The sequence below is a fragment of the Epithele typhae genome (genome assembly GCF_022376455.1).
Source record: "Epithele typhae strain CBS 203.58 chromosome Unknown BXZ73scaffold_41, whole genome shotgun sequence".
Classification (NCBI taxonomy): domain Eukaryota; kingdom Fungi; phylum Basidiomycota; class Agaricomycetes; order Polyporales; family Epitheliaceae; genus Epithele; species Epithele typhae.
Window position 1 is genome coordinate 99,406 of NW_025954232.1, and position 12,997 is coordinate 112,402.

The 12,997-nt window shown below is 60.5% G+C and overlaps 4 protein-coding genes across 4 annotated transcripts; all 4 read left to right on the plus strand.

Moving 5' to 3' along the window:
- Nucleotides 1–519: 519 nt before the first annotated feature.
- On the plus strand, nucleotides 520–3,945 carry BXZ73DRAFT_50427 (uncharacterized protein; the record flags this gene model as incomplete). Its single annotated transcript, XM_048020435.1, has 10 exons — nucleotides 520–884; nucleotides 1,191–1,425; nucleotides 1,685–2,236; nucleotides 2,290–2,850; nucleotides 2,906–3,174; nucleotides 3,248–3,301; nucleotides 3,359–3,402; nucleotides 3,453–3,564; nucleotides 3,617–3,723; nucleotides 3,779–3,945. The coding sequence occupies 10 exons, from the start codon at nucleotides 520–522 to the stop codon at nucleotides 3,943–3,945; spliced, it is 2,466 nt and encodes an 821-aa protein (XP_047875670.1).
- An 823-nt stretch (nucleotides 3,946–4,768) lies between these two features.
- BXZ73DRAFT_79183 (SGNH hydrolase) lies at nucleotides 4,769–5,691 on the plus strand (the record flags this gene model as incomplete). Its single annotated transcript, XM_048023030.1, has 2 exons — nucleotides 4,769–4,925; nucleotides 5,048–5,691. The coding sequence occupies 2 exons, from the start codon at nucleotides 4,769–4,771 to the stop codon at nucleotides 5,689–5,691; spliced, it is 801 nt and encodes a 266-aa protein (XP_047875671.1).
- Nucleotides 5,692–6,077: 386 nt separating this feature from the next.
- BXZ73DRAFT_91217 (uncharacterized protein) lies at nucleotides 6,078–8,813 on the plus strand (the record flags this gene model as incomplete). The annotated part of the gene is made up of 10 exons (XM_048025900.1): nucleotides 6,078–6,262; nucleotides 6,295–6,399; nucleotides 6,465–6,753; nucleotides 6,811–6,947; nucleotides 6,997–7,333; nucleotides 7,388–7,870; nucleotides 7,924–8,340; nucleotides 8,400–8,473; nucleotides 8,527–8,633; nucleotides 8,695–8,813. 10 exons carry the CDS (start codon nucleotides 6,078–6,080, stop codon nucleotides 8,811–8,813), a joined length of 2,253 nt encoding a protein of 750 aa, XP_047875672.1.
- A 2,134-nt stretch (nucleotides 8,814–10,947) lies between these two features.
- On the plus strand, nucleotides 10,948–12,951 carry BXZ73DRAFT_103464 (uncharacterized protein; the record flags this gene model as incomplete). The annotated part of the gene is made up of 3 exons (XM_048015590.1): nucleotides 10,948–11,071; nucleotides 11,132–11,292; nucleotides 11,353–12,951. 3 exons carry the CDS (start codon nucleotides 10,948–10,950, stop codon nucleotides 12,949–12,951), a joined length of 1,884 nt encoding a protein of 627 aa, XP_047875673.1.
- Between the last annotated feature and the right edge of the window lie 46 nt (nucleotides 12,952–12,997).

Sequence of the window (12,997 nt, forward strand, 5' to 3'; positions counted from 1 at the left end):
GAAGCGCTTGGAGCTCGACAGCAAGTGGGTAGGAATGGCGGGGTGCCCAGGTTTAAAATACCGCCGTCTTCGCACGCCCAAGGAGATCGCAGCAATCTGGGTGGTGGAGCATTGACTTTGTCTTGCATTGTATGTTAATATAGCCGTCGGTGCGCCCGGAGCGGGCGCGGATCCTTCTGGGCGCATTGCTGCGCGGAGCATGCGATCCGCACAGACTCGCGAATGATGAGCCAGGTGCTGCGAGAACTATCTGGCGTAACGAGGGGCCGACAAGACCGCGGAAGAGTGGAGGAGGATGACGGGCACAGCCCTCCGGTAGGGGAACCGTTACACAGCATGCAGGCGGCCACTCCAAACAGATTTCAAATCAAAAACCGCCGAGTCTTCGGGAACTGATGTCCAGTCGAAATCATCAACGCGGGGGACGCGTCTCTGCCGTCTGCGCTGCCGTCCAACCTTGTTTTCTCCCATAGCTCGCGACTCTCGGGGCTGGCCTCTTTCCTCCTCTCCTCTCTCACCATGGACATTCTCACCCCGTCCCACCCTGCGCCCGATCCCCTCTCCTGGCTCGACGACCTCTCTGCTATCCAGAACTCCTGCCTCGGCTCCGTCTCCACTTCTCCGTCCGGCTCCGGCACCGGTCCCACTGACCTCTCGCCCTTTTCTGACACCCTCACGCCCCCACATGCTCGTTCATCCTCCGAGGACAAGTCCGAGAACGAGCGGCTTTCCGACCCCGGCTATGCTTCAAATTCGTCCGACGCCTCCGACACTTCTTCCTCGTCCCGACATCACAAGAAGGCGCGGATAGCCCTCGATCCCACTCAACCTTTGACGGCAAAGGGCCAGCCACGCGCCCGTGTCTATGTCGCATGCAGTGAATGGTGAGCTCCCTCCTGCCCCCCCTTCCCGCGCCTCCCGCTGTGTCAATCACGCTCCCGGCCCGCGCTTGACCGAAGATGAGCTTCATGCCGTCGCCCCGCCACTCCTCCTCATACGTACTCCATCGTTCTGTGGTCGCTATCCCGGACCCTCTGTGGGCCGTCCATTTCTCTATCCCCTGCACGAGCATCGCTCCACTCCCCGTTTGCCATCATACGACTGCGCGGGCGGCTTCGGCACGCCGACTGACCTCGACTGACGCGGCCTCACGGCAAACCAGAGGGAGAGTTACTGACGTCCCTCTTCAGCCGAAGTCGCAAAATCCGCTGCGACGGCGGGAAGCCCGTATGCTTCAATTGCCATCGACGGGACTCTAGCCTCGAAAAGTGCTCGTACGATAGCGCGCCGAAACGGAGGGGGCAGGACAAGGTTCCCGGGTCCCGGACACGATCCGCTCATGACAAGAAGGGCGCACGTAATCGTCGGCCACTCGACGGTGACGATGACGGTGACGATGACGACCACTCCTTTCAATCTCGAGCAGTGCACAGGACTCGTGCACCCCCAAACCCTCCATTCGAGGTGAGTCATCGCAACTATTGTCGTGTTTCATGTGCATCAGTCAGCGAGAGTGTAGCCGCGGGAGATTGACGTATATATGCTGCGTAACCTTGGGAGCATTCGGGGTATCTCACTTCGGCTCCCACCAGGGTGAACGCATCGTCGCGGTCCCAGTTCGAGCAGTTGGACTGTGGATGCACCTGCAACCGCGACCCATGGAGACTTACTTCTGTCTCCATAGGTGATAATTCGTGAATTTGACCCCGGCAACTTTGACCCAGACGACGTCGACTCGTTTCGTCTCCCCAGCCCTCCCATTATCACCGCGCGCGAAAAGGAAGATGATGCGGAGGCGCAAGAATCACGGAACATAACTGCCGTGCCTAGCATGAATTTTACACGAGACACCTGGTGGGACGCCCTCCTCACAATCTACGCTTCAGATCACCCTCATGGTGCCGGGGATCTTATGCCTGCTCGGCTTCGCCAACTCTCGACTCAGCGAGTCTTCTCTGATGTGCGAGCGTTGCTTCGGGCGTCACTATACTGGGCTAGTTTCATGCATCTTCCGAGGTTCTTCGAGACGCTCTTGGATCCCACGCGACGGAATACCTGCCAGCCTAGTCTTTTGCTCAGCATGCTTGCCGTAGGAGCGCTTGTCCAATGCTCGAAGGGCGGGGACGGAGTGAAGGGGCGTGAACGCGCGGACAAACTCATGGACCACGCACACTCCGCCATCCAGGCGAGCTTGAGCTCCAACTGGGTGGACATAGGGCTCGTGCAGGCAGCGTGGGTATGTGCCCCTCCCCACGTAGCCCGGTAGTCGCTTGACTCACTCCTTTGCAGTTCATGGCTTACTACGAGCTGCACGGCCGTGAGTCGATGTCGGAGAAGATGCAACGCGTCCGGTCTGCCAAAGTGCTGCTCGATTCGCTAATTCGCCTTCTCGCACTCGCCCGCCTTGACGCCGATGTCCCCTCAAGCCACTATGGCCTCTTCGCAACCTCGGAGCAGTTTATTCGAACAGGCAACTCGAATCTAGCCGTGCTCCAGAGTGTGCACAGCATATCCTCCCCGGTTCCGCCGTTCCCTCCAACCACAACGGATACCGTGGCGACCCTCCGTCCAGGCCACGCCAAGGTGGAGACAGGAGCGCGCTGCGAATGTGAGAAGTACACGCTTAAGCAGCAGTGGCCAACCGTGTCTGCCGTGGCACCACTGTGGCAATCGACGGCGATGTGGCCGAAGGAAGACGAGACGACCGAGGGCGAGCTCCGGAAGGAGGAGGGCCGGCGCGTGGTCTGGTCGAGCATCATGCTCGTCGCGAGTTGCAACAGCGCCTCAAAGTCGGCGCAAGGCCCCGATGCGCCCTTCGTTAGCGACCTCTTCATCGAGGACCACCGCAACGTTTGTACCCGCTCTTGCGCACCCCTGACCACAAGCTGACACTGCCTCTCTACAGTTCGCGATTATGTTCCCCGGCGACGTCCTCCGCCACCTGGGCGTGATCCCCCTCTTACAATACAACGTATGGAATTGCTGTCTGCGCTCGATGATCCTCTGGCACTCGAGCGTGCGCATGCGCTCGGACCCGAACGTCGAGCCTACGGAGCGCGCGCAGTTCGCCACGCAGGCGTGGCTCGAGGCGGACGCGATCGAAGCCGCACTCAACGCGCACTCGTGTGGTTTGGAGGCCGGCTGCCTTTACCAGGCGCGCGAGTACCTATTCAAGTGCGTATCCCCACCTTCCCCCGTCTCTGCCAGTCGATGAACCACGTTTGCTGATGGGCGGCGCTGGATTTAGTTGTAGGATGGCTGTCTCGCAAGAGTTCCGGCAGTTCGCGCCTCTTGTGACCTCGTATGTCAACCCACCGCTGCTTCGTCGGCGTCTCGCTGACCATCCTGGCACTACTAGTCAACACATCACGGCAATCTATCGCGATAAGGCGCAAACATGGCGTAGGCGCTATTCTTGTCTCTTTTTTCCTTTGCATTGACGTCGCATATAGTGAAGAATCAGAAGTGGGTCGCTGAGTGGCTGTGGTCCGGCCTCGGCGATCCGGACAACGTGCTGTCTGCTCGCCCTCTGCTCATCTTCTGGTTCATGGGACACGTTATCCGGTACGTCAAGTATCTTTGGTAGCGATTATCTCTCTGACATCACATCTGGCAGCGCTCTGGAGATATTCGATTACGACCCTACTCTCACGATCGCGCTCGAGACCGCGAAAGCGTCGTCCAAGCCACTGGAATACCTTCTCCGGCTCTGGCCCTCACAGTGTGAGTCCTTAACGGTGATGTGTAACCACGGGAGCTGATTGAAGGGGTCGTCCAGATCAAAACGAGAAATGGGAGGTTGCCCGCATGAAGTTGGTTCGGTCGTGCCTTGAGGCGGGCGTCGAGCCTCCCTCCCCTGAAATTCTACTACCGCGCCACAAACAGCCATCCAACGAACTTACCACTACAGGAAGCTCTAATGGACCCCCCGCGCCTGCTTCCTGAGATCGTCATGTCTGTCTGCATTACTATCCCATACTTGACTGTACTGACTGCTGTAGGTGTAATGGTTTGCGCATATTTGTACTCTCCGGAACCGATTAAAAGACGTCAAGTTAATATTTTTCGGCTCGTCTGCGACCATATCGAAATGCTGCCCGAATACGGAAGTGGACATCAAGGCCGCACACATCTTCCTCCAGTGCGACTTTCGTGACCTGCAAATTACGTATCTGTCGAGGACACTTTCGCTTCGACGTTCTTCTCTTATGCTCTCCCACATGGTCGACGATCACGCTCAGGGACGACGAGCAGCGCCCTGGATGTTCGTGATGACCTATCCGCTCATCCGCACTGCTCGTGATCACTCGTCGCCGTCAAATGACTCGCTCACATCTTCTCACTCTTTCACGACGTCCTCAATTCTCTACTCCGGCGCAAACCCGGGTCAAGCTCGCCATGCTCTGCGCCTTCGCCCTCCGGCAGGCACCGGTCCGACACACAGTTCCAGCTCTCTGCTGGCAGCTGATCACACGGTGCGATGACTCGCTCTTCGACGCCGCGTTCAAAGTTCATTCAAGCCCGTGCTCGGGGATACTCAGCATCATCCCGCCGATGCTGTGACCTTGTTTAAGTCGCGGCTCCGGCGCGCGTTGCGAAAAGGCGGGCCGCCGAGCCGCGCGCACGGCGACCGGCAGGATATTTAGCTTTCGCGGCACCCAACAGACACGCCGACGTTGTGCCAAGACTCGAAGCGGAGGTGTATACATACCCTCGCGCGCACATACCACTTCACGACCTCCTTCCCCACACTCCTCTACACGCCGCCATGAAGCTGTCGGCGTTCTCTCTCCTCGCGGCTTTGATCGCAGGCGCGGCGGCTGCGCCCACACAGGACGCGCCGCTCGCCAAGCGGGCTACTCCCAAAGTCTACCTCGCTGGTGATTCGACGATGGCCAAAGGAGGCGGTGGCTCAGGAACTGACGGTACGTCGGCGCGCCCTTCTTTCCGCGCTGCGACCGTTCTCGCTCACAGGCTGCTCTCTCCCCTTCCCTCACTCCCGGTCCTCCCACCCTGTCCCTGACCGACGACGACGGCGCGCGCACAGGTTGGGGCCAGTACCTCCAAGCGTCGCTCAAGAACGCCGTGGTGGTGAACGACGCCATCGCCGGCCGGTCCGCGCGCTCGTACATGAACGAGGGCCGCTTCCAGGCGATCGTCGACGTCGTCCAGCCCGGCGACTTTGTCGTCATCGAGTTCGGGCACAACGACGGCGGCTCGCTCTCCACGACCGACAACGGCCGGACCGACTGCTTCGGGGACAGCACCCAAACCTGCATCTCGCCCACGACGGGCGAGACCGTCTATACCTTCGTCTTCTACGAGGTCCAGGCGGGGAAGGCGCTCATGGCCAAGGGCGCGAAGGTCATCTTCTCCTCCCAGACGCCGAACAACCCGTGGGAGACGGGCACGTTCACGTACGGGGCGAACCGGTTCGTCGGGTACGCGCAGACGGCGGCGAAGGCGATCGGGGCGATGTACGTCGACCACGGGCAGTACGTCGCGAACGAGTTCCAGCGGCGGGGCGCGGCAGCGGTCGACGCGTTCTTCCCGCTCGACCACACGCACACGAGCGTCGCGGGGGCGCAGGTAGTCGCCGCGCAGTTCGTCAAGGCGGTGCTGTGCGCCAACGACGCGCTCGCGCCGTCGGTCGTGAACAGCACGAGCAGCATCCCGGGGAGCTGTGTCTGAGGGCTTGGACGCTTGGCGTGCGGGAGGGAGGGGCGGGGCGGGGGTCTAGTGCATCTTGGGGTCCGCGCACGATGTACGTTGCATTGGATACTGTTGAAAGCGCAGCATTTTCTTGGAAGTTCGGGTGTGCGACTCCGACGGATGCAATTATAATAGGTCCTTATGGCAGCGGACAGCGGCCAGGGCCTTGAGGCTGAGCGTTGATCAGGGTCGAGTGCTGACAAACGCAGCGATGACGAAGAGCAGCAGAGACACCGCCACTGACGCGCTGCCCCGCCCCGCGCTCCGATTTCGAAAAGCTTGACACAAACGCCCTCTCGAGCGCATATATCTCCGCCCTCGGGGCTGGCCACGCCTCCGCTCCAGCCACCATCCTCGCTGCCACCATGGCCGATCTTGCCTGGCTCGACTCCGTCAATCCTTCCAGCGACTCTTCAGTCGCTCCCGCGTCCCCTAGTGCAGACATCTTTGGCAGCACCTCCTCCATGTCCTCCACCCCTTCGCCCGCGCGCAGCCCCAACTTTCCCTCTCAACCTCAGGCTTCCACCTCCACGAGCTCCCCCTCTCCGGCGTCCCCAAGGAGCCTGCGCAGCCCCCTCCCAGACCTCCCCGTCGCCGCATTCGGCCGAAGATTGCCCTTGACGCCAACCAGCCGCTCACTGCCCGCGGTAAGCCTCGCGCGCGTGTGTATGTCGCCTGCAACCAATGGTACGTCTGTCTTTCCAGTGCTTTTATGCGCGTCTTCGTGACCACCCTCTCCCCCGTCCCCCCAGTCGCTTGCGCAAGACGCGTTGTGATGGCGCGAAGCCCGTTTGCTTCAACTGCCGGAAGCGCCCTCCCGAAGACGGGGAGTGCAACTACGAAGAGCAGCCCAAGCGCCGCGGGCAGGACAGGGTTCCCGGCGTGCGCATCCGCTCAGCGAGCGCTGGTTGCCTCGGCAAACGACGACGGCTCGAAGGAGACGATGGGGAGGAAGACTCGGAGGAGGATCGCCGACACGACTGTCACGACGATGACCTCCTGCGAGCGTCCTACGACAACTTCCCACCGCTTGATGACGAGGTTCGTCCCATTTCTCCTTATATGCGTGTGTGCCTGACGCACTCCCACTCTGCACAGACCGAAGACTACGACCCCTTCCCTCTCGTTGACCTCGATGAACCCAATGTCGACATCGAGTTCTACACGCCGCCCCCTCGACCACCGTCAACCGCCATCCCCCCACGTCCTGGTCTGCAGTTCACGCGCGAAACCTGGTGGGATGCGCTGCTCACATTTTATGCGACCGAAGAGGGGGCACAGAAGGGACCTCGTTACTATGTCGTCCCAACAACGCACTTCCACACTCCTGCTCATTGTTGCCGACCTCCGCGCCCTCTTCACCTCCTCTCTGTGGTGGATGTCGTTTATACATCTCCCTAGGTTTTGGGACACACTCCTCACGCCTTCTCGCCGCACCTCCATGCAACCTAGCCTCGTCCTCAGTGCGTTGGCTGTAGGTGTCTTCTGTCAAAGCTCCGAAGCAGAGCGAGGTGCTGCGGGACGTCGAAAGGCGCTTAGGCTCATGGAACTCGCTCTTAGCTCTGTGCAAGGTAGTCTTGCCTCCGGTTGGGTCGACTTCGGGCTCATTCAGGCTACTTGGGTGAGTCTTGTGTGGGCAATACCGTGATTCCTACGCTCACCACATCGTTCGTAGCTCTTGGCGTACTTTGAGTTGCAAGCACACCCAGGCCAGTCACTGGAACGCCATAGATCTTCCCTTGTTCTCCTTGACTCCCTCGTTCGGCTGTTCTCCCTTACCACTCTTGACGCCGATATCCTTGGCACCCACTTCACCTCACGCATACCCGTTGCTTCTGATCCCAATTACATGCCAGCCGACTTCCTAGCCTGTGCCGACCCACTCTACATGCAACCCGAGATGATCAGGTCGAGACCGCCCAAGTGCAACTGCCAGGACCTAACTATCGGACGCAGTTGGCCTTCCGTACGCGGCATCGCTCCCTCCTGGATGGGCACCCCAATGTGGCCGGATGGCTTCAGCGAGGCAGAGTTCAGGAAAGAGGAGTGCCGCCGTCTGGTCTGGGCTAGCGTCGCGCTAACAGCTAGCATGAACTCTTATGTCGCCGTGCTCGACATCAGCACTCCCGCACCGCTGTGGCTCAAGAACCCCGAACACGTGCGGCGCACTTCCTTCTCGCTTGCTGCGCACATTCACTCATCCCACCCTAGTACGCGCTGATGTTCCCAGGGGAGTCGCTTACCGTCTCGGGCACATTCGTCGCCGCACCCAACGTCTGGACGCTCTACTACCGCACGATGCTGCTCCTGCACGACTGCGTCCGCAAGCGCCAGGACATGTCCCTCTCCGGCGCTGAAATGGCTGACTTCGCGGTCGGCGCCTGGCTCGAGATCGATGCGCTCGACCGCGCGCTCAACGAGCACACGTGCATGCTCGAGCGCAACCTGGGCTTCCAGGCGCGCGAGATGCTCTTCTCCGCGCGGATGTGCATCTCGCACGAGTTCCAGCGGTACATACCCCAGATCACCACGCGCGACAACAAGCTCTTCTACCGCGACAAGGCGGAGTCCTGGTGTACGTCCTCCCTTCACCTCGCCGCGCCTTCTGTCAAGGGAGTTGCTCATTGGGTGGCTCTACAGTGCGGCAGCGCATGGCTGTGGCGAATCGTGTCTGGTCGGTCCTCAAGACGGGGTTAGCACCTCTTGTGCTCGACCAGCGGCGTCCCGTGCTTATATACTGGCACATGTCCCACGTCATGAAGTGCGCCCTCTCCCCCGCCGTCGCACGCACAACACTAACCCAGCACGCCCCAGGGCAATGAAGCTCTGGGAGGCAGACCACACGCTACTGCTCGCGCTCGAGGCCGCAAAGCAGTTCGGGACGCGCACCGAGTACATGATGCTCCACTGGCCCAGCACAAGTACGTGCTTGTCCCTACCTTCTGCTCGTGCGCCCCGCTGACGTCGCTCTTCGTATCGCAGAGCAGCGCGAAACATGGCAGGCGCTCCGCTTCCAGCTGGTGCAAGCATGCATTCAGTGTGGGGTGACGCCTCCCGATCGCAACTTCCCCACCCCCCTCGTAGACATCGGCATGCCGTGAACCCTGCCCCACGCGACGGTCTATGAGACATGCCCTCACTTTCTGTATAACATGCTTAGCTGCGACTGGTCATCAATTGCCCGCAGCGTAGTATTCGCAACTGTGCTCGATTTGTTCAACTTGACGTTTGTGCTGCGCAGACTCGACTTCTTGCGCCGACGCTCACGATGTCAATCGTTGCCCCCGTCGTCATAAGCCTCCGGAGCTTCGCCCTCACGTTTGCCACCCTGGCCCCACTCCCACTCCGTCGGCAACCTGCGTGGAACACACCCGAACACCCCGATCACGCCCTTGAAACGCTGCGAAGCTGACCGTAGTCGGTAAGTTACATCATCAATCATGCTAGGCTGCTGAAAGTACTTACTGCATCCACAGCCCCCCACGCGCCGATCGAGATCAGACTGCGTGAGGCTGAGCTCACGCCCACGGCGCGGCAAAGTCGGTCGGGACCCAGCATCGACCCGGGCCTGGACTCGATTCTGGTGTACCGATAACTTGCGTTGGTGGGCAGGCTGCTTTGGCGTGCGCGGCCGACGCGCGCAGGAGGTGGAAGGAAGCCACTCCAGCATGAGGCATGTCTAGCGCCGCCCTCTGACGCGTTGACGGCATCCACCGTCCTACGGGTATGTGACATCTGGACGGGGTGGCACACGAGATGGACCGAGGGATTGCTACATTCTATCTTGAAGGAACACCGGGTACTAGGGTGTTGCCGCTACTCAGAATGAAGAGGGAGCGCGTCACACTGCTGAGCAGGCTGTGAGTTTCTGTACCGGAGCCCTCGGACGAGTGACCGCAAGTAGCTGTGGAGAGGGCGGCATTGCGGGCGAGGATGAAGGGGGAAAAGCACGCATCCGACGTTGTTGCGGTCCAGCAGCGGGTGAGGCAGGTTCTCATGACGGACGGCGAAATGGCGCACTTAAGTAAGGCCGACATGTACGCACCCCTCTCTGCGTATAATTGAGGGCCGCTGCCAGATACTTTGTGTGGTGGTTGACTTGGCGTCTCTTCGAAGGCACCTTTTGGGGTGCCAACTATCCCTCCGGCTCTTATTTCGCCGCACAAAAACGTAGGTGTAGGGACGGCCTACGAAGGGAAAGTAAGGAAAGCGGTGCACCTGCAGTGGGCTTGCTGAGATTTGAACGTGTACTTATGTAGTGTAATCGGTCACATCACGTCCCACACATGCACAAGCTGTGCGAAACTCAACTGTGGATCTCCGTGCTAACGAGCGCCAAGCCCGCGATTTAGTGTGTGCTTGCAGGAGCACTGCACTGTGAGAACTAACCTCAAGTTGACATATGCTTCGGAGTGCTGACGGCGTCTTTAGCCAAACCACTGCATCATGTGAATGTCGCAAGAGTGTTCCAACAACACATCTTGGTTCCTGCGTCCTTCCTCTGCTGGTGGAAGCATCCCCAAAAAGCTCGGTATGGGCGTACATAGCCATGCGAAACCGTATAGGCAGTAAGCAATGCTCGGCGCTCAGCTGCTGTGGACGACGTGTTTCGTTCTAAGCGCTGATTATTGTATTTGGGCTTATTTGGCACCATAGGAGTGAGTGCTTAGGCTCAGGATGGAGCGATCATCTGGCGTGCATGACCTGAGCGAAGATGGGTCCGAGCTCTTGACAGACACTTATGGTAAACAAGCCGGAAGGGTAAGTACGAATATGAAAGACGGATAATGGCGGTCAGTCGAGCTCTGGACTTCCTGCGGTTGACTGAGGCCGCCGGGCCGACGGTCCTTGACTCGCACCTCTTGATGAGACTTGCTGGTGTAGACTGACTCGCGGTGTGAACAGCGCATATAGTAGCTATTGTGCTCCGATTGAAGCCCATCATTCCCTCAGGGCTGCTTCCTAGGTCGCGACGCCTCGCCAGGCGAGCACGATGGGCGCCTGATCCTTATTGTCTTGCGCGGGCGCAGGCGCAGCTTCACCACCGACCTCGTCCACCGCCCCCCGCCCACCGTCTGCTTCCGGGAGGGGAAGAACGGTCTGTCGCGATGCCATCGCCTAACCCCAATTGTGCGCGCGCGTGGCCCTGTCATGCATTGTCGCCCGGATAGCCGTTAAGTACGTGCCCCGCGCCATGCCCTCGTCCTCAAGGCGGGTTCCTTCCTTCACAGTCGCATGGCCGCCTCTCCCCTCCATTCTCTGCCGACTCGCGAACGGGACCCCCTTCACCTTGACCCCGTCTTGACGGTCTCTCAAGCCGAGTGCTGGCTCGATCGCCTCTTCTCCGACTTCAATAGTGGTCCGTCTCCTTCTCTCGCCTGCCTCCATCCGCGTTCGTTGACGAGCCTTCCCCTCACAGCTTTCGAGTCCGTCACCCCGGTCCCGCTAGATGCAAAGAGTGCGCAGGGGTATAGTTCGCAGCTGGAGGTTCTGTGCCGGCGCGCGGGCGCGCTCGAGCATGCCACCGCCATGTTGTGTTTCTATCTTCCCGGAGATGTTCTCATCAGGGTCATTGCTAGCGTGCGTCTTTCATCTTCTCGACTCGCTCGCTCGCTCTCCTCATCTCCTTCACTTCGGAAGATTGCGGCCGCACACTACCAACGACGTATCTTTCGCTCAGTGGCGGACTGTGAAGTCGATCCATGCATCATCCTGTCACCCACTCTCGTCTCGAGCATGGCACGGTATCTCCACCAAACCCATGCCTACCTGTGGAACGTAGACGGATGGCAGCGCGCCAAGACCGGCATCTATACTGCTCTGAAGGATGTGGGGCAAGCCTCTCAGATGTTGATGCGCAATTCCCTTGAGTCCTTCTCCGAATCACACGGCATGTCCCTCCAAGACCTTACACTCCCTGCCCCCATGGCGTCTTCATCTTCGGACGCTACATTGACTTGCCCCACACCCACGGAAGAAATTTCCTCGTTTCTGGATAACATTGTCCCCGACGGCTTCAAGCAATCTTGGACCGTGCGCGACGCCGACGCCAGACTCCGACATAGCCATCTCGACCCCCTGTCCGCGCAGCCCAACCTGCCATACCTCCCACCGTCTTGCTACGCGTGTGGCTCCCATGATTCTGACAGTTCCTCTACGTGCTCCTCCACGGAATCATGCACGGCATACTCCGGTTCTCCGGACCCACCTTCTCCCACCTGGTCCGATTTCAAGAAGGATCTCCCAGCCATCATTTGTCGCTCGCCGTCGCCCCCAAAGCATGCGATGGATCTCGGCGTCCCGTCTACGCCTCCCTTTTCCTCCGCCCATCTCATGATACCCGTCTCTCCCCGCTCCAAGCCGCGTCCTACTCCAAATCACTTGTCTCTGGAGCCAACGACACCGTCGCGACCGCATCCCAAGATCTCTCGCAAGAAGCGTCCCCGGTCCAACTCGTCTGACGGCATCGAGCCTGTGGAGCTTCGATCCACCAAGACGCGCCGCCTCTCCTGGGACCTTCTTCTGCGCGACCAGACAGGCGAGGTGGTGTACCACGCTTCCTCAGGGAGCTTTACAGGCGGACTTACCCCCGACGCCCCTTCCCGTCATGCTTCGCCTAAGCCATCGAAGTCGAAGCCCAAACGCGCGCAACGCGCCGCGGCGCCTACTTCCCTGCCCACTCCCCCGCCTCTGGCTCGGGCTGCCTCTCCCTCTCCCCTCCCGTCCCGCTCGCGATCGCCATCACCACAACCTCCATACCTTTCATCCCGCCCACTTGCCCACGCGCCCGTCGTCGCGCCTCTCCAACCGCGGACGCTCACTCGCTCCCACTCCGAGCCCCTCGCCACCCCCTCCCGTCTCACATCGCTCCTCGCGCCGAAGCCCAAGCTCGAGCCTCACCGCATGCCGCCTCCTCCCTCGCGCCCGCGGAAAGGAAAAGGCCGTGCGGACCGTGGCGTCTCGGTCATCGCTCTCTCCCCCACGAGTGACCGGGCGCCCGACCTCAAGCCCAGGCCCCGCTCGCCCGATCTCTGCGACTGGGACGACCTCCTCGCGTTGTCGGCGCACGGCACGACGCCGTGCCCCGCGGACGCTCCGTTCACCGCGCGAGGCCCGCCCGTTTCAGGCGGGAAGCCCTCTCGCGGCGACGGTCCCAGGCGGCGGAAGCGCGGATGTCTCGCGGGGCTGCTCCACTCCGTCTGGATCCTTCTCGGCGACCGGGGCTTTGCGTTGGCGTAGACGGCTCATCTCGGAGTCGGCCGTTTCTCCTTGTTCTGATCTCTTG